General features: G+C 39.3%; 2 protein-coding genes and 1 long non-coding RNA gene across 3 annotated transcripts; 1 reads left to right on the forward strand and 2 right to left on the reverse strand.

The window, feature by feature from the left end:
* Positions 1-45: 45 nt before the first annotated feature.
* Positions 46-4,459, reverse strand: LOC145239461 (sperm microtubule associated protein 2-like). Its single transcript, XM_080102781.1, has 5 exons — positions 3,198-4,459; positions 2,699-2,821; positions 2,033-2,264; positions 1,415-1,637; positions 46-880 (listed from the first exon to the last, which is right to left on the reverse strand). Exons 1-5 carry the CDS (start codon positions 3,202-3,204, stop codon positions 710-712), a joined length of 756 nt encoding a protein of 251 aa, XP_079958907.1. The 5' UTR covers positions 3,205-4,459; the 3' UTR covers positions 46-709.
* A 683-nt stretch (positions 4,460-5,142) lies between these two features.
* On the reverse strand, positions 5,143-20,326 carry LOC145239592 (uncharacterized). Its single transcript, XR_013862342.1, has 3 exons — positions 20,277-20,326; positions 12,902-13,073; positions 5,143-5,616 (listed from the first exon to the last, which is right to left on the reverse strand). It is a non-coding gene; the product is annotated as an uncharacterized LOC145239592 (long non-coding RNA).
* On the forward strand, positions 11,193-12,677 carry LOC145239590 (uncharacterized). Its single transcript, XM_080102953.1, has 2 exons — positions 11,193-11,656; positions 11,962-12,677. Exons 1-2 carry the CDS (start codon positions 11,252-11,254, stop codon positions 12,643-12,645), a joined length of 1,089 nt encoding a protein of 362 aa, XP_079959079.1. The 5' UTR covers positions 11,193-11,251; the 3' UTR covers positions 12,646-12,677.
* Positions 20,327-20,486: the final 160 nt, after the last annotated feature.

Here is a 20,486-nt window from a genome sequence, read left to right on the forward strand (position 1 = left end):
AAGAAATAGCCCGAGACCACTTTTGCACATTTGTACATTCGTCGGCAAAAACGCAGCATCAGCAAAATATCATCAACAATAATAAAAAGCGAATCAATGCTTTCGTAATTAGGAACTCTAATCAGGGTTGGCAATCAATGTTGGACAGCAAAGGTAATGGCCAGTGGTTTCTCGCAGGTAAAATCTCATTGGGTATTTGGCAAGCTGACGTAGGTAGAACAGAAAATAATTCGCACCAGATGATAATGGCAATCAGTATGAGTAAGAACTACAGAAACTAAAGTGATGCTTGAGAAAATGGACAGCATATTTACAACACTTTGGAGTGAAATGATATTATGTTTGGGTAAATGTTGAAAACGAAAACATAAAATAAAACTATGGCAATATTTGGTTCTGTTGCTTCAGATGTGGCTGTTGAAGTTAAAATTGCAAGTTGCAACCGTTCAAGTTTACCGCCATTTAAGCTTATGGTGAGAGAAATAATATTGAAATGCAATACCAAAAAATTGGGTTATGCTCGTTTGTTTCCCAACGCTTGTCACGTTGCCAAACGACAAGATACTGAGGTTCCGAATACAGCTTAGCCCGGCAAGACAAGAACAAGCCCTAAAATTTGACCAAACATTCCTAAAAACACAGAGAAATTAAAATAGTAAACTTTTTAACAGACAGCAATACATTAAGATCGACAAGAAACTGATGCAAATTATCCGGTTTTCTTCTGGCGAACTTTCCGTGGGATAGCGGTGGACAATTCACCGACACGTGGTGACGCTACAGCGTTACGAGCGGCGTGTGAGACACGGTATGGGTCGTAATCCTGATCCAAAGCCATCCTGGTCTTCGGACGAGCTAACTGCTGCTGTCTGGTGGACGGCTGTCGAAAATATAACCCCATTTAGCTATTTAAGTGACTGTTATGTTGAATAAATCATTAAACGGGACTTAAAAGCAGTAAGTCGGGCTTAGTACTGGATAACGTAATGAATGCAGACTAAGGTGGTATGTCCAAAGTTGAGATTAGATGTATGATTATATTTTTCGTTTTGTGACAAAGTCAAGGTGGGAAGAAAGTTAATAAAACTAAAACTTACTCCTATGCATGTTATTTAAACTGGAATGTGATTTTCAACTGGCAGTAATGTAAGTTTCCTATCAGTTTAGCATTGAAATGGCTAATGTTTCATTTTCCCAAAAAGATACATCGCTTTACGTGCAAACTTGTGAATGATAACATTAGTTGCGTAAAATCGTTGCAGATTTCGTGACCAAGCGACTAATATGTTGATTAATTAGTCTATACGTGTTAATTTTCAACAAATATTCAAAAACAATCGGCCTGTCGTTCAATGTGCAGTCAAAATCATCGGCCAAACTTCAACTAGCCATACATCATGGGCTTCAAACATACCTGAGCATTTTTAGCTGCCTCTGACACCGCCCACATAACAGTCCTGTTGTCTTCGTAAGCTTTCGGTGTTGCTTTAGCTTCTGCAAGCTGTTCAAGGCGAGCAGATGGGACGTGAGCTAGCGACTCTTTAGGAATGTCACTTTTCCAATCTCCCCAATCCCAAGAGCTGTTCGATTTTATCAGGAGAGGATCGAATTGTTTCGGACGCGCAAGCTCCACGAGTCTGCAACGAATTAGCATTTAATATTCAGATTGGCTTAAGCTCCTATTTTGCTACGAACGCATATTTGAAATTAGCCTCACAACATGGACAAACCAAACTACTTTATATATGGTACCTGGCGGTATTAAAATCCACTGCTCATATGTTTATAAGTTAGTATGAAAAAAGTGTTTTGATCTACCCTAATTTAAGCATTACACGTACTTACAAATTTGTGGCCTGTTCGTTATGAACAATATTTTTTGGTTGTAGGCTAGTTAGTAGGTGGACCTACTTGAGTCTTGGCGATGAATTTATTTTTCTCTGAATAAAACGGGCTTGATTCGTCCCTGGGCCTACCTACAGGTAACTTCGTAGCTTTGCGAAGCCTCTACGTTCTACCACATGTGTTTTACCTTTTAGTCGGCGTTGCTTTCTTAGATGATTCCTTCACTTCAGTGTACACGGAGCGCATGGGGTGCCACCCAACGGGAAAGGGTTTATAAGTTGCAAGTTTGCGGAGACGTTCGTTCTCCGGATAATTCAATGCACCGCGCTTCACTTTCCATATCGGACTCGGACGGTCAGGAACGAATCCACTGTGCACTTTTTTGCATTTCACCAAATCGTATTGACGCTTTGTCAGGTCTTCAAAATAAATTGGATGGCAGAATTTTAAAGACAGAAACAAACAACATATATTTTTTAAGAGCAGTGGACAAGAAGCAATGTGCCGATACACTGACAATAAGTTAGTTGAGGTCTTATACGTAGAAACAGTGTGCGCTCTCTGCAGCTAGTTGACAACATGTTGCGGATTTAATTAAAGTCCGTGTTGCGTAGTTCCTAATGCTGTATTCCTTAACGCATGGAAACAAAAACAGGCATTTAACAACCACAAGATATTGCGAAGTCATCCAAGACTATAGGTAAACATTTGATAAAGCTTATGATATAAATTAAGACAAAATATCGGATACATTTTCACGCCTAGTTAATGATTAGCAGTTATGCCAGCACGTTAATACTTCTTGCATCAAAGACATGTTGGTTATAGTATCACACAATATCAAGATTCTTACGAAATGTTGTAGGCGGCATGGGAGGCGGTTTGTCCACCCAATAAACCGATCTTCTGTCTTCGATAAATCCCACTGGAGTCTTTCTGTGTTTGGCTAACACGTCAATTCGACTTTGCTCAAGTTCTGAAATGTAAACAAATGATTGTGACATCATAGATGACGCTTGTCGTTATTTGTGATAAATCATCAACAATCAGTCATTGAAATTTAACCAACAAGCTTAATTTTAAGTCCAGCAGATTGCTGTAAATGTTACATCAAAGTTGTATATGGGCCTGAAATTGGGGGCTCGAACCCGAAAGTGTAAACCGGGCCCGGCTAACAATTAACTCTTTTTGTTTCGTATGTTACAAAAAATGGCTTTATAGCCATCTAGTCAGTTTGTAACTAAGCGAAGGAAGCTAATTTATATCAAGTTAAACCTATCAGATGCACAATTTATTTGCACATCTTATACTATTTGCATTGCAATTTTACATATAACACGTAAACCACAAACCTTGCATAATTATGGTGTTTGTGATTTTTGTCTGACCAACAACTTTTCAATTTGAATAAATATTCGAAACTTACAGTCGACCTGCAACAAACACGACATTATTTGTCTAATCTACTTAAATACACAAAGTATAAACAACCCACCGTCGTAAATAACCAATAAAAGATTCACTGAATAATCACTAACAGAAGTTCATTCACTTCCACGCGTAAGTTGGTCTCTATAACAACCTCCGCTTGAGGCGCTATGTACAACAAACAATTTCTACTGGGGTGCAATGTAGCAAAATCGTTTTTCATGCCTGAAGAAAAAACTATGCCAGTGGTAAAAAAGCACGAGCTTGTTATTCAGTTTCTATAACATGTCTTTGGGCATAACTATGCTTTCAACAAGTGCCCCTATATTGGCGCCAGAGTCACATTTGTTTAAATACAAAACAGGCCAAATATAATAAAGTAAAGCAACCATGCTCCCTTAGCTTAATTATGTCAATCGCTACGATCACAAAAGTAACAAATTCAGCTGCAACAACGTATTTGGTCACGTGCTCCCATTGCTTGAAAACAACGACGTCTTGCTTAAAGATCTCGGTCTGGTCAGCGCTCACCAGAGCGTGACGGCGATGGAATGTCGACAGACCGACACCAAAAATAAGATCAAATTAACCTTCTGCCCGTCGACCGGTAGCTGGTCATTGGCAGTGGACATGATGCGGTCAAGAGGACGATGTAACAACGAACAAAATGGTCTGTGTGTAGGCTGAAGTGGGTTTAGTCGAGTGGAAAGTTGCCGAGTTGTTGGTAAACTGGTGTCCGGCTGTTTGTGGGTCGCCGAGGTGGAGCTGTACCAGATGGGATAAGTGATAATACTGGCCGGTTTCGGGCGGTTAAACTACAAACACTGTGGACCGGACATTGATAGATTGCACACACTTGAATTATAGGCACAACTCTGCATTCCTAAGCACAGCAACAAATCACACGTCAACATGAGACCGACTACCTCGCGGTAACGTAGCGGTGATATTCAACAAGCAGACAAACGACCACAAACATTGCATTAGCAGCAAATATCATCAGTCGCCCACTCAGTGGTTTAATGGGTGAAACGTCGGTAGATTTAGATTTCTCTCCTCAGTCAAAAATCGGTGCAATTTTCTTAGCCTGAAAACCCCAACACAAATCATTAGGGAGCTTTTAATTATCTGTTTAAGAATACTGTTTTCAGAGCAAGATTGGTGGTTTATGCAGAAGACATGAAACTTGAACAACGTTTCCTCCTGCAACAAAAAAATAAATATTGCAAAACTTAAACCATTGAAAAGAAAACTTTGACTTAGTTTAAAAACAGATTACCCGACAACAAAACACAATTTTTTTGCTTTCAAAATAAAAATACAAACAAAGAATAAAGTAAGGCGTATTAACAAATAAGACTTACAAAGCGAATTCGAGCTTTTATTCGCTTTTAAAGCAAGAAACGTTTAAAAAACTTAATTGTGAATTTTATTCTGTCTTCTAAAAAGTCTTTGCAAGAGATTTTCGGCGTAAAAGCACCACGTGTCTGTTAGAACAACTCGAAACCGCTTGTACAGCAATGAATGCAAAAGTGTCGCACGCAAAATCACAACTAACTGTCATTTTAACTTAAATATATCCGGGTCATTATTTCTGCTTAAAACCGCAAAAGTGTTGGCAATCGTGTTTGGATGTGATCCTTCACAACAAACATTGAGGGGGGTTAAGGTTGGAACACACTTGACCCACGCAGGATAATCTCTTATGCAAACTTCGTGCAGACTAACTCCGACCATCTCAATATATCGCACTCGGTTCGCCTTGTTGCTTAAAACATCCGAAATGTTACACAACTTTGCTAGATAAAAACTGCACAATTTCTTAATGCTTACAAGTTGTGCAGAGTACTTACCTTCTGGTTTATTTTTAACACCGTTTCCTGATTGACAGTTGGGACGTGTGGCGAGGGGGCGAACTAACATAACAAACGTAACCCCGGTAACAAGGCGGTCAAATCTCGCGTCTCACCCTCCGACCGCGGTCGTCACTCCGCACCTCGACTCCGCCAAGGTCAAGGACGAAAGTCTGCCCCGTCCAAACAGCAGCGACCCCTAGCACCAACGATAACACACCTGTGGCCCGCACACACTTTTAGGGGAGAGTTTGATTGACAGGCGAGCGAACGATAGGATACCAGGGGGGTTTCCCTGTTCCATTGTGTACCAGGGACCAGGTTTACAGGGGTCAACGGGGTCACCCATCAACGGGATATTTCTCCAGTTTCAAGGTCCATCGCTGAATCAGGTGCTGGTGTTAATCCGGATCACAGGGGTCACGAATTATTATTTCACTGGGGAGTGAAACAGTAGCTGGATTTTCGCACTTTGGCGCTGTTGATAAGCCTGAATAAATAGATAAACATTTTAAGCCAAACTGTCCATTGGAGGTGCGCGAAAATCGCCTAAAAATGCCGTTACTGCCATTATTAGCTTAAAAACAAATATATAATTTATTAAAAACACAAATAAATACATTTTTGTAGTCAAACTAATAAAAGGGGCTGTAAGATGTTTTGGCAATCTTCAAACAACATAGATTGGGTTAAACTCATGTTTTGTCATCCAAAGCAATCAAACAATATGACGGAACCGATTCGTCATTGAGAGGATAAATTGTGGTACGGCGGACAAACCGTCATCGACAAACTGCTAACATCTGGACTGGCCGAATAACACGCAGTGGAACACAAAGAAAAGTCACTCGAGATGCGAATTTCAAAGCAGGGATGGCAGCATTACATGAGCAAAGCGGTCGATGGCACTTAGATACAACGCCATCACATGCCTCAACAACTCTTAACATAAGAACCCTTGAAACGGGAACAGAAAAGGCGACGAAATCAAGCCAGTGCTTAAGCCCCGAGCCCGAGAGAATAAAAACCTCGAAAAATATCCTTCATAAGAATTCGTGTGTATTTCACTCGTACCAGTGATTTTTGCTAAATCACAACCACGCAGTGGTGGTACGAAGTGTTGTGAAAATAAAGGAGAACGCAGTGAAGTGGCTGGGTGCTTCAGAATGGGTAAACAGCAGCGGAGTCGCAGTTATTGCGCCAACCAACATATGTTAGTGGGAATCTACATCAAAGTATTAACGCCCGTATTTAATATGACGCGGAAACATAACTGCGGGCTTAGTAGGCCGATATAGGAGCGTGGCGTTAGTAAATGTTTGTTGCGGTAAATGTGCGATCTGCACGAACAATCCGAAATGCTCAACCTTTATGGGGAAAAAATATGCTGTTGAGTCAAAATCACCTTGGACGTGGGCCCTTTTGCAAGGAAACTTAATATTATGTCTCACAGATCAAATCATCCCACTGTTAAAACATTTGACCACAAATTGTTGCATAAGAAAACCAGGCGCTCAAAAGTACCACAAAGCTTTCAATCATTTCACAAATTCAAACAAAAGAACACGTTGTCTTGAAACCAGACCGTATTGCAACTTGCAAGGGTCATTAACAAAAAAGTTTTGCCACCTCAATTCTTTATTTGCACACAAATATCGGAGTAATGCGCATTGGCATTAAAGCGCAAAGTTCCAATACCCACAGCAGTGCAAATGCGGATGCACTGACCGTTGAAACCGAGCAAGGACCCCACAAGCGCCGCCGCGTGCAGCCGCAAATGGCAAGTGTGATGCGGAAGAAACACAAGACGAAAGTAGTAGGCGAGGAATATGGATGGAGAAACTTTAGCACTGCAAAGTAAATATGGAAATGGTTGACGGAAACAAGCTCCCTGGCCCCGGGAAACATGAGCCGACTTGCCGTGACGGAGCTATGGGACTTCTGCGTGGCGGTGCAGACGCCTTTTTTGCCGCTGAAGTGAGGGTGAGGGGGTAGACCAGGGGAAAGAAGAGAAGTCGTCATTCTGCCTGGGTAATGATAGAAGAGCGCTGAAGTTGAATCACAGAAAGCTCAGGAAAGGTTGAATTTACGTTTGCTTGTGGATTGAGTTAATTTAGTGAGATTATATTAATTTGCAAACGAAAAGTGCAGAAACAAGAGAAAATAAAAAATAAAAAGGATTTAAATATGAAAATTCAGTACCAGCTGGGCTTAAACAGAAGATTTTCAACAATAAGGAAAGAACTATTACGTTGGGCTGTTAAGATGCAACTGCAGAGGCACTTCGTAATCATTTTACCGTCATCGCAGTACTAAGATAAAAACCGAACTGATGTGACAAACGTTTTTGGAATCACAAAGCTTCGTGTACTTGTTATTTTTTGTCGTGTTCTGTCTGGTCCTAGACACGCAGTGAAGAAAAGATGCGATAAAAATAACAAAGCATTTTTAAAGCGGGGTGAAAGAGTTCAAAATAAGTTAAATTTAATAGTTTGCACAAATTGCAGTGTCTGTTTTTCGCCCGAGTCTTGCAAATAACAAATTAAATTAAAAAAATATTATGTAGGAACTCAAGGGCAGCGGCCATGTCAATTTTGTTAAACTGCTTCTGGGGGAATTTGGGCTGGTTAGTTGGTTAATTAAAAATTCGTCCAAATCAAAATACCCTAAAATCAACAAAAAAACATCACAGGTTGCAAACCTAGCTGAGGATTTCGCGGGAAAGATAGTATTATTAGGATTAAGATTAACAAAAAAGCAAACTTTAAAATCTAACGGCACAGAAATGGGACCCAATAAAACAGAGAAAGACGTGGAGTTCGTTCATGTTGTGGACCAAGCCTTTAGCAGTGCATGGTGACTCACGTTTAAATTACAAAGTGTGACGACAGAAATAGCAACAGCGTAAGTCATTCCCTAAAAATACGCTGCTAGTTTCAAATGCAAAGAACTTCTGTGTTTTAAAAGTTTGCGTAGGGCGATTTGATGTTGGAATGGATTTATAATAAGAAAGAAATTAATTTGGCAATCGTCAAGAAAAAACTGCATGTTTTTTCCCGTTTCAAACTCTTTCAGGAAAAGTCGTGTAAACCATGACCACAATTCGACACCCGGCATTTGTTTTATGGTGGTCGCGTTTAAAGCGGAACAATAACGATTAGCCTCTCATTTATGCACGTGTTCGCTAAAACATAAAAGTGTTGGACGGGAAGAGAAAATGTTGCTCGATTTCAAAGTCTCTATTCGTTTTAATTTGGAGTTAAATATTCGATGCGAAATTGGGTCATATGCAATTTACGAGCAGTATGAAAGAAAATATTGGTTCAAACTCTAACCGCAAGACGCTGATAATACCTGGACCCTCAGTAATGTGGGATAACGCGTTAAAATGTAAAGTCCAATACGTTAGCGAGTCAAACACAAAATATATACTAGACATCTGGTTTATTTCTTGCATTTGTGCATAACAGAGGGAGCCTTATAGCGTAACATGGATTGCACAATATATTTTGTGCTACATGTTAGCTAGTTTTAATTCTATCTTGCCCAATTTTTTCCTTTAAACGTATGTTTATCTGTGGGATACAATATATCAGGTTTTATAGATTTGCAAACATTTTTTTTACCAGTAAAGACCCGAACATATCGACACAAAATATCCTTCGCTTATTATTACATGGTACACTTGTTTCACAGACACCCAAACCGCCATTTTTCAAAGCAGTTTTTGTCATGTTGATAAATTAATGTATTTAAAAGTGTAACAGTCTGCAATTGGAGAAACTCAGAACCCCTCGAAGACAAATAGTTCGTCACACACGGACCACGGTTGACACATGAGCAGAAATAACGAAGAAATTTCAACTTGAAGTTCCGGAGCTCAGAACGAAGAACCGGAACTGGCGGGTTTCAAGAGAGCGTAGAGCCGCCGAATCAACCGCGGGCACTCGAGATCAGGTAAATGATATCAGTAATCGCGACATGGACAATTGCACATCTAAGCGGGCAATCCGCTCAAGGAAGATTCACACAAGATCCAAAGCTGATCAAATTGCAAAGGGCTCACCGACAAGACTGCAGATATTTGTGTGATGTTGAAATCGAGTCGGTAAAAAACATGAAAACAAGTTAAAAGTTTTTTTCTTTGGGTAGACGATAATCCAGCCCAGGGAATCAATCAAGCTGTCCGCGTTTAGCGTTCCTAGCCATTTCAAGCGTAACGCAGTGAAAAATTAGCGAACCCCAAGCGGTCATTGAAACCGTTCATCACTGGATTTTCAGCGCCCTGGTTTTTCTCGTAGTTTTTCTGACCGCAGAAAATCATCCACACGCTCAGAAACATTTGAAAGCGGTTGTATTGTCGATGCCAGTTAACAGTAAAACAGCGGTCGCACTTTTTGTCCACTTTACACCATAACAATTAACACAGTTTATCATTTGCTGTTGTAATTATCGGTTTCCATACAGTGCTATAGCTTGTTTCGTATTTAAATGTATCGTACGGCGAGTACTTTCGCCTTCTTAGTCAGTAAATTTGTTTGTTTGCAAACATTTTCTCATGTAGCAAGAATGCTGCATAACAACTGAAGCGTTATTCTGACAATGGCAAGTAAAAATGTCAAATAACACATAGTTGTAACAAGATCGGTCGCCAACAACACCAAACACTCATATGAAATATTAGCTTTAAAATATTGAGATTACTTATCATACACATTTGGGGTAAAAAAGACAGCGCAGGGGCAAACACACGGGGGCAGATAAATGTCGCCACTTTGTGACAGATGGAGTTTTATAAGTATCTGCTTTTGACCACGTATTAGCTCGTGTTTAAAAGGTTTAAAAAAGTTTAATTGACGCAAGGATGATTTTTCACGTAGTCGACCGATTTATTCAGTCTCGTTGGCTTTGGATAATCTAGGTCAGTGGTCTTCAACCTGTGGGTCGCGACCCCAAGTGGGGTCGCCTAAACTTTTTCTGGGGTCGCTATAAATTCAATTTATTGGCGTTTAAAGTTATTACCCCAAAAAATGAGACGTTTTTGTTCTAGTTCGCAACCTTTGCACATCTAACCCATTGTTACGCCATAGAGCCCCATTAATGACACATTGTGTCCAAAATAATACAGCGGGTACAGGGAAATATACATGAATTTACTGATTTCTGCAAACTGGTGAGCTTTAAAGCGAATTAGACTGGTCAAATTAAATAAAACGTTTGGGTTCTAACATTTGAGCGTAATAGCGCACGCTGAATGCAAATAGTTAAAGTATACTGGAAAATTGAGCGGTCATATTTACATAAAAATAGTTTCAGTTTCTGCATTACTACAAGCATTTTTCTCCCTATCGGAAAAAATGGGGTCGCATGTAAATGTTGATTTAATTTTCTTTTAAATTGGGGTCGCCTTTAAAAAAGGTTGAAGACCACTGATCTAGGTAATATATCAGTTTAATCACGCCTTTAAAAGGGGAATCATTTTTTAATTTTAGGTTCTCATTGGTAAAAAATGTTCGTCTTTCTAACACAACGAGTGCAAGCTGTTACATTTTTGTGTCACACAGAAGCAAACTGGTAAAAGTTGTGAAGTTGAAATTCGATCCATTACAAAGTTGTTCGTAAAAACATGAGAAATTCGCGCAGTGGATTCGCTTCATTTCACACAAAGAGAGTGAAAAAATGCAAACGGGTTTCCGGAAAGTTAGCGAGCGGAAGTAAAAGATTCACAATTTATATTTTTTGATGTCCCCAACATTACAAATGTGTCGGATTTAATATCACTACTGCTGGACGAATTACAAGGCGAAATTCTTTCAAATTATCTTTTACTTTAGCATTTCCCAATATATTTTAGCTATTTCATCTAGGCATTTACGAATTAGAATTTGATCCGCAAATTAGGCATAAATGTGTATCTTGTTTGCAGTAATAGTGTGTTAACTACAACCAAGAGGTTATATATTGTCATTCCGGTTGGTCGTAAAATGTATTTGTATTCAATTTTTATGCGCTGTTGAACAAAAAACAAAAGGTCTACTCTCATGCAATTCTGTCCATGCCTAGTCTTTACTTGTCGTGTTTAAAAAATAAACAGATCTATCCAACTTATTTATTCAACAGGTACAATGGATCACCATACATCGTACAACCCCGCCATGCAACACATGATGACTTCAGCCCCAGGTTTACCCCACCATCCCCATCCCGACATGTGCTATCAAACTCCACCCTACCGCGATCCACAATCTGTACGCGAACAATTCTTTCTGCAATCTCTCCACCCCGCTCTCACAGGTGGCATAGAAAGTTACCTCGATCCCAAGTACACAGCTGATCCAGCAGCATTTGCATCGCGTCTTCCCTATTTCCCCTTCCGAGCTGCTTACGGAGTTTACGATTACGGATTCGAGCCGGCGTTTATCCGTAAGAGGAACGAGCGTGAACGACAGAGGGTGAAATGTGTAAATGACGGATATTCAAGACTGCGAGAACATCTACCTGAAGAGTACTCCGAAAAACGACTTAGTAAGGTAAGAAAGTAGACGGTAAATCAAAATACAAATTTCCTTGGTAATCAATTTGTAATGCAGCTACACTCTTTGTGCCCAAACACATACTAAAGTCCGTTTATTCCAAATTTTCATGACCAGCAAAAGTTCCTATCGAAACAATGCAAATGAAACATTTCCTGGTAATTCAGTTTTCTTTTAGGGGTCAAATTTTATGACTTTTTACACGGAAGTTTAACAAACCTTTGGCATAAATTACAGAATAACACTCATATAGGTTTTGTTTTAAACCATGGAGATAAAAATCCTCTTTTTTACCATTAAAGGTTGAAACTCTTCGTGGGGCAATTCAATACATTAAACATCTTCAAACGATACTTGGTGTGGAGAAGGATAAGGGAAAAAAGAAAAGTGATGAAAAAACGAAAAGCGAGAAACCGTCGTTGAACGAAAAAGAAACGAACGCCGAGGAAAAGTCGGAGGAGGAGGAATCAACCCCAGAAGTTTTAAAATCTCCGGTTGAAACGGAGGAAACTTCCCGGGAAGATGAACCGGAGCCGACCGAAAAAACTGGACAAGAACCTGCCGAGTCTGGCCCCACCATCCAATCGGCATGCATGTTTTCAAACTGTGACTACCCTGTGACATCACAACCGACCTATAGTGACGTCACTAACGATCGTTTATGCGAGGGATGGCGCCACTATTCGAACACGTGTCTGTATTCGGACAGTCGAAGAACCCGGAAGCCCGGTTATGACGTGGATTTGTACGAACGCTCGTGTCACTATGACAACCAAAAGGGAATCGCGGAAACTGACAATGCGGGGTATCGCTTTCACCCTTACAGTCGCCAGCTCAGTGGAGAGGATTTTTACCCCCCAAAGATGGGGTTAAAACAGGAAACGGGCCCTCAGTATGGAGGGAGGAACCATGGAACGTTTTATTGCCAGAAGTTTTCGTTGGGACAAACCGGCTTCGAGCAAGTGGAGAGAACAACGTGTAAGTAGTTTGATGAGTGGGTCGCTTGTTTTGTGTTATCCCCCCGCATCTAGTGGTTAACGAGCACGGATTTGTCTTGCTCACTGTCGCCATATCAAGTTACTTGCTGCTTACATGGAAATCGAAATTAGCACAAACCTAAAGGAACAACTTTGCGGCAGAACACAATTTCCTTCTGTGGCCTTTTTTTTCGCAACTATTTATAAAATTTTATCATTAAAAAACAGGATAAAAATAACTTCCAAATAATCAGTCTTGTACTACCTTTATAGGTTACAGAAGATCGGATCATCGCAACGTAATCTTACGTAACTACGGCAGAGGAGGAGAATCAGACGGTTTTAAATCCGACAACAGCCCAGGTTCCAGCTGCACCAGTACATCGCCATAGTCCAACCATAAGAACATTGTTTCACTCTTTAACAAATCAGCGACCCTGCAAAACATATTGGAGACTTTGTTACTGCAAACATACGTGCCAACATTTAGGGGCTAAAATAGAAATTAAGGTTGAAAGCAGTTTGATGTAGGCTACAATACCGCAAAATTTAAATCGAATTCACTTCTAAATATTCAAACCGTTTCACCAGTCCTTAGATGTACCTGCATGTTGCCATAACAACTGGTCTATAATAGTTTTGGTACAAACAGAAAAGCGGTGAACAGACGCCATGTTTATTGTATGTGGATGCTATGAGCGATGAACGCGCACAAATAAACGTTCTTTCACAAAATGGCGGCCAATGGAAAATCTATTTTTGGAAAGGGCAGGTCTGCAAATAAAGCGTACGCGTGGTAGGCCTTTTGTATTTCCTACTTCAATGCAAATGGCATTTCTCTTAAAAAACAGAAATTCTTTGGATTCGTCCACACAAACTGCTTCTTGTCGCGTGTTAGGTCGCACTTAAACTTACTTACTGTAACTGATGAATAGGCAACGATAAACTTCTTAATTTTCTCAAACGAAGTTGCCAACATAAAAAATAAATAATATGAGGTGATCTGTTTAGCTTAAAATCAGGTGCTATGAGGAACATTGAACAATAGAACAATCCGAAAACGTTGTGCGTTGATTGGCAATTTAACGGAATGGCGTTAAACTCACACCTTTATTGGGTTCAGTACTCTGATATTTCGGCAGTTGCTACTTATGCAGACAAAATTTAGTGAGGAGAACTCAACGTAAAAGTCGCTGATTAAAGTTAATAGCTGTAACCATAAAAAAAGAAAATCCATAACCAAAAAAAGAAAATCGGTATTTGAAACCATAAAAAATGACAAGAGGTTTCTAAGAAAAGATGGGAAAAAAGTTGCACGATTGTCGTCATAAGAAAACAATTTTGCATATTAGGCAAAAACAAACATTGAAAGTTTTTTGAAAAAGTATCATTCGAAGTATAAAGTTACTTGGAGTTTGAAGGTTGTTGCAAGAGATTGACTTCAAAAAACAACATCGTTAGGGTTGACTGCACTTGATCGGAAATTTACTTACAGCGTGAAAAATCGTGCCTGCTAATAAGGCTGAGGTAAACCGCAACGTTTGCGAAACTCGGTAAATTTTGGTTGAGGTTCAGTGAAAGAGTCCTTCACATTTGTTTCAGGTATTATACTTTAATATTCGGGTCAATATTTCTAATATGTTACATTAAAATCGTTCCTGAGTAAAACGGTTGATTGCAAGATGGATTAAATCCTGGCTACATAATACACATATCACGGACTTAAACCTTTTAAAATGCACGAAAGCGGCCTTAAAAGCAGAACTAGCAAAGATCACCGAACCTGGCGTTTATAAAATCTACATTAATAATATACAACAGGTAATGTATCGATGTGTGTCATATTTTCACCAGAAAAATGTTGCAATGGAAAAAAATCCTGGTAAATTTATTCTGGGAATCTTTCCCTATTCTATTGCCATTGTCACAACGATTAAAAAAAATGGTTTTACCGAGGTGTAAGTGACGCGTGTTTTTTCCTTCGCCTTTTACGCTTTTACATCTTTATCTTTCGTACGTTTTCTTATCTTTCGTTGCGTGTCCAGTCAGTTTAGTCTGTTGGGCTTTCAGTTGAGGATTGATTGTGTGTGCAAAGGAAACTTTAGATTTTTCTATTTTCAATGCCTTTTCTATTTTTAATCCCTTTTATTGCTTTCTAGACACTGAAGATGCTTTTTAGCGAAATTAATTTGTTTTTACAACACTGTCAACACTGATTTTAGCCTGGAAATAAACATTTCCCGAACTTGTGACAATGGAAAAAAAATCAAGAATCTTGTAAAACTCCAAGGGTCGCCAAAAACATGTTTGCATGCGATATATATTTATCTGCAATCACGTGCAAATATGTTTGGACTGTCGAGGAGAGGTCGTGGAACTTGTGTTGACAGACAGTTGTGTGAGAGGAAGGATATGCGAGAGTTGCTGACGGGCAGAGTGGTCACGCTGAGTGGACGGCGTCAAATTTGTACTGACCAAAAGCCGGTAGCTTAACTCGCCCACATTCGTACCGCGTTAAAACAGTAGCGTTGTTTCCAAACGTCATTAGTCAAACAATGTTAAATAACCCGTGTCCCTTACCCTCCCCAGTAACAGCGGGCCTAGGGGTTCCATTTCGATGGGAAAGTCGCCCTTTAGGGGTCTTGCACGATCGCCACTGGGGTCAAATGCACGAACAAGGGTGGGATTGACCGATGGGCCCCCAGCAAAGGGGGTTTAAGGGTTCGCTATAAACGCATAGTTGCGCCACTTACGAGAGTAGCCAGAAACACTCGGTCTGGTTGTTCCCAAATTTCAACAACTTGTTCTCCTTTTTGTTTGGGCAAAAAAATCTGTATCAATATTAACGTTATTGGTCGGCTGTATACATTATATTTCCTATTCCTACAGACACAAACGGCAAAACACGTTTTGCAACGGAGACAAATCGTCAGGTGAAAGCAAAAACAAATAACATAAAATTGGTAGTAAAATGCGAGTGCAATAATTACACACTTTCAAAGCACAAATTCAATGTAAACGCAGCATTTCCTGGCATTAAAGCATTTCCTTCAAAGCATTAAACGGTGCATAGTTAAGCAAGGGCGTGATATCAGTCGATCTGTTATGACTGCGCTTGACCCTGACGCGCGCCAACCGATCACAAAAGGGAATCAAGCTCAGCGACCCTAGAATCGCGATAGAGATCGGGATCGGAAGGTCGCCATCGCAGAAGTCGAAGTGGGAAACAGTAGAAGTTGCGCACGTGCCCGAAAACCTCTACGCATATTTGAACAAGAGCTACCTACAGTCAGAACAAATTTACACAAGGGGCTTGGGTGGCGTCGCTTAAATACACAGCAACTGTTTAGGGGGTTGGGGTCTTGTTGGGGGTTTGTTGACTGATGGGGCAGTGGGGTGACGGGATCAAGGGGCTGGGAAGTGTATGGTGTGAAAGCGATGAACCGCGCCGCTTATCTAATCACAACAAAACCACCAGCAAAAGTCAACACACACAGATTTAAACCGTATGTGCTGATAGTCTGTGAACACGGTATATCTGTGTTTATTTTTCACAAACACGATTTTATGCTTGCAATTTGCAAAAACTACGAATTTTGTTACTAATAAGTATACTTTATTTTCATTTACATAGCAAGGCATATTTTATGCTAAAATAAAGCACGTTATTTGTTGACACGGTATTACCCGGCCCAATTTCTACTCTATAATGCTGATTATACTCGTATAGTAAATGCAACCTAATTAATTTAGTATCAAAATCAAGGTGGAAATAATAGAGACGAATATTTTTACCCAATCATGAATTAGCTACCTGGGAAAAAACAATATTATGATCCTACGTTTTCCACAAACACATACAATGTGTCAGCTATGCTTGTCAATCTGCGCTACAAATAGTGCTACAAATAGCTTGTCATGTGACAATTGATCACATCGAGACAGAACCAGACAGTAAGGCAGGCAAAAGTTTGTCGGGGTACGCTAAGGTTAAACTTCTCAACGACATTTGTGTTTAAAACACGTGCTACTGTGTTACGAAAGTGTGTGTGACGAAACAATGGGACAGTGTTGAGTAAAGTCGGATGAGTGACAGCATGTAAACATTAAAACGCCGTGTTGTAAGCGATGTCACTCGGGCAGCACGCAAGATACTCCTGTGTGCTGCAAAATCTTTGTGTGTACTAATCACTGGTTGTAAACCTGCATGAGTTGCTATTTTAATAAAATGACAGAAAAAACATGAACTGGTTAATGCAGAAATACCATTGACTGAAACTAAGTTTGTGTGTTTAGGTCGTGTTTTCCCTTGATTGGTGAATTAAATTTATATGTTTAGCCAAACACAACATCACTGCCTTAATTATATATGTTAAAATGGCATTTAAAAATCAAAAATTGGGACACAAAACACTTTCCTACTTTCAACACCGATTTAGGCGACAAGAAATCAAACAAAGCGACATAAAATTGATGACAGGTCAGGTGACAGCTTGCCTGTCGTGGAGGGCCGCGACATCAACACCGGTGACGGAAAAACAAGATTTGTGGGTAAACCCACGCGTTTTGTGTCGAGTTCAAGTTCTGTTGTTTATCGTGGGTTGTGCAACAAACAAATGGCCAAGAGTCGGTATTGTGTCAAGACCAACATACGCATTGCCAGGCGCAATTTGCTGCTGCCCCTATGTAAACACGGTGTGGGGGACCAGTAACACAAACCTGAGGTGACTGACCTTCAACATTGCGCTTTTTGTGGCAGATTTAAATAATAATCAAGTAATAATAGTTCACTGTTGCAAGTCCATAATTCATCTCCTATTTATGGCGTCACTTGCAAGATCCGGATTCAGGCAGAAGCTTAATTTATGATCCACTTGTGTTTATGATTGTCGAATTTGAGGAGTTGATTTATGCAATACGTGTCAAGGATGAACGCGCTAAAAAGCCGCGCAAATACAAATTGTTTGCGCAAGGGGATTAATTTTGAATGTTGGCAAACAGATTTATATTGGTGCGCGTTGGGAGGCGATTTGTGGAGAGGAAGGTTGAAACGGAAAGTTGCAAGTTTACGAAATTACCCAGTTAGACGATTTTTTAGCGCTTATGTTAGGTAAAATACAAACATTAAGAAAGTCAAAAGATAATCAATGCCAACATGATCTTTTCTCGAAGATGTAATGTAAATAGTTTTCATCTCAATTTCCTTATCTGTGAAATGATTAGGATCCTTTTCGAATTTGTTTTCAAATTATAGTGTTGTTTCAAATAATGCTGATACTTTTTGTATTAAGAGATAATTGATCATTTCGACATGGAACACCAGGTTCCCCTGGTTTGCAAATCCATTTCAGACAGTCAGGAATGAAATATCAGGTAATGGAACATTCCAACAAAGACAATAGTCCATGCAGCCATTTTACCAAGTCAAACAGCAATTTTACAACCGGCCATTTTGTGCACACACTGTCCATTTGACGAGTGGTCAGTGTCGTGCAAAGGTGCTTATAGGTGACCAGTTTCGAGGGTCAATCTGTCACACGCTTGACATCAACGCTAAGTGGGGTTTGCTCGTCAGCCCCCAACCCACTTAGGGGTCAACAAATCCGATTTTGGTTCCCGTATGTCGGAGGTTTCAAATTCGACGAAACATGGTTAAGATTTTGTCTAAGATTATATTTACTTCCAAGGTTAAAACAAGAAGCTGAGATCTACGTTTTCTAAATGACGTAACACAAGGTTTTTGCGGGTTTTGAAAAACGAATCTAAGGTTATGCGAGTTGCTTTCAACTCTTTCCCTTTTGTTTTGTTGTACTTTATAGTTAAACATTCTGCAGTTGTGACAATTAATATTACCCATGAAGGAAAATCAGATGAAAAACGGCTTTGTAAGATTGCATGACAGTGTACACTTCTATTTTAAATTAATAAAACGCGTATAGAATACCAACGCGTGACGTACTTGCCACGTGACCGTCCTCTAAGTCTAATAGCGTCAACTTGAAACAATTAAACCCTTCTGTGTTAAGTGAAAAACAGAAAGCAGCTACAGTATGAACACCAAAGAGGGTTAATATCTTGCGCATTTTCCAACCATTTAGTTAGCGTCAATCTACCTCATTGCTTTGCCCCACACCACTTGTCCTGCGCGTATATTATCTCCGTAAAAATTGGGTTGCGGAGGTCAGTGATTCACCAATGCCGTTCGTTTTCGTAACAAACAATCACTTGTCAAACTCCACTTCCACACAATACTGCAGACCATCGCAAAACGTACGCAGAATTGAAACTAGTCGTGACCTTAACATATCTAGAAACAGGCCGTGGAAGAGTAAGATGTAGCGCAAACACAGATAAGCAAGTTGTTAATGGCAAGCATGTATACACTACACAAAAATTTACGCGCGTTTAGGTATGGAGGTTTACTTGCCACGAGCACAAGTTGCATTCATTTGTGAGTTGTTAATGAGTCATTGCGTGTTTCCGAGCGAATGTTGCACTTGGCACTTCTCCACAACAGGTGTGAAAATTATGGCGGTTTAAAAGCTTCCTTCGCAAATCATAAAAACCAACAAAGGACTGTTTACAGTAAACATGAGTTGCACTTGCTGCCAAAACCAATCATTACACAGCTGAGTGGTATGAAGAACTACTAATAATGTATAGCCTACAAGCTTCCATTGTTACCCAAAGTGTGAGTTGTGAAAAAGGCCTAAGATAAGGTTTGAATCTAATCTGGCATTGTATCACATATATATATATATACTAATTAATAGTCTTACTATTTTTAACATTGTTTACCAAAAGATTCCAACAATATTTTTTATCACAAAAAAATAAAAATAAAACAGGCAAACATAAAAAACTCCTAGGTGTTTTACACATACTTAAAACAAAAACTACATTGGTTATGAAATATTACAAACAAATTTAACAAAATTGACAACTAAGAGTGCAACCCTATATTACAAGGAGTTTGTTTGTGAAAGCAACTAGGGCTATGTGAGTCTAACTTTAAATGTCAGAATTAATCGTATATTCTTGGGAATTTTAAAAATATGCAGGATTTAGACATTCATTTTAAAACACAAAGTGTATCTGTCAAAAGTTTTTGTAACAAAGATATCTAACAAAAAAGTAAACTGACTTTGTTTCCAGTTAAACATACACAATAATGCACATACAATAAATCTATAAGAAAAGAAGCCTTTCCAAATTAAAAGTGTTGCGAAAGCACACTTGTCAAGATACATTTTATGGAACATCACACACATTATTAGTGAACTTATTTCAATAATATTTACCACCTTAACTTAAATATGTCAAAAAGTGGTGATAATCAATCAGTAAAAATCTGAATGAGCTAATTACTGGTCAAAAATAGCCTATGTTTATCTTTATTCACAAATAAAGATAAAATAAAACGAAAAACGAACATTTTTTATACAGGGCACTTAGGTAATGAAACATTATATAAAACAAAGAGACTGTTAGTTGTTTAAGTCAACATTATCTGTTGAGTATAATGCGGATGGCATGGTCGATGGATAAATTATATGAAAAACTTTTAGCATTATAAGTAAGCTATAATTTGCACCCATATTCAAAAAACACTCATGAAACCCAGTATAAGTTTAGTTTACCTTTTATTTTCACATATCGTCGAATTTCGTTGTTTATCTCCAGCCGCTGACAATTTACAAAATAGGCGCCTTCAAAATCACTAAAGCGTGAAGTTACTCTTATTATAACTTTGACATCTCGCATACCGGAACACTACCTACGGTTTGAAAACTTTATTTTACACTATTTTTTGCAAAATATTTGTTATCATCACAACCAAGTTCATTAAA

This window comes from Phallusia mammillata, chromosome 7, assembly GCF_965637545.1.
Source record: "Phallusia mammillata chromosome 7, kaPhaMamm4.hap1.1, whole genome shotgun sequence".
In the NCBI taxonomy this organism is placed as follows: Eukaryota; Metazoa; Chordata; class Ascidiacea; order Phlebobranchia; family Ascidiidae; genus Phallusia; species Phallusia mammillata.

Bases quoted from the DNA above. Each gene is read 5' to 3' on its own strand.
- LOC145239461 (XM_080102781.1), bottom strand. The intron at 2,265-2,698 runs GTAAGAATCTTG...TTTATTTTGAAG, and splicing joins CATGCCGCCTACAACATTTC to ACCTGACAAAGCGTCAATAC. The intron at 1,638-2,032 runs GTAAAACACATG...AATTCGTTGCAG, and splicing joins AAAGCAACGCCGACTAAAAG to ACTCGTGGAGCTTGCGCGTC.
- LOC145239590 (XM_080102953.1), top strand. From the start codon at position 11,252: ATGGATCACCATACATCGTACAACCCCGCCATGCAACACATGATGACT. The intron at 11,657-11,961 runs GTAAGAAAGTAG...TTACCATTAAAG, and splicing joins CCGAAAAACGACTTAGTAAG to GTTGAAACTCTTCGTGGGGC.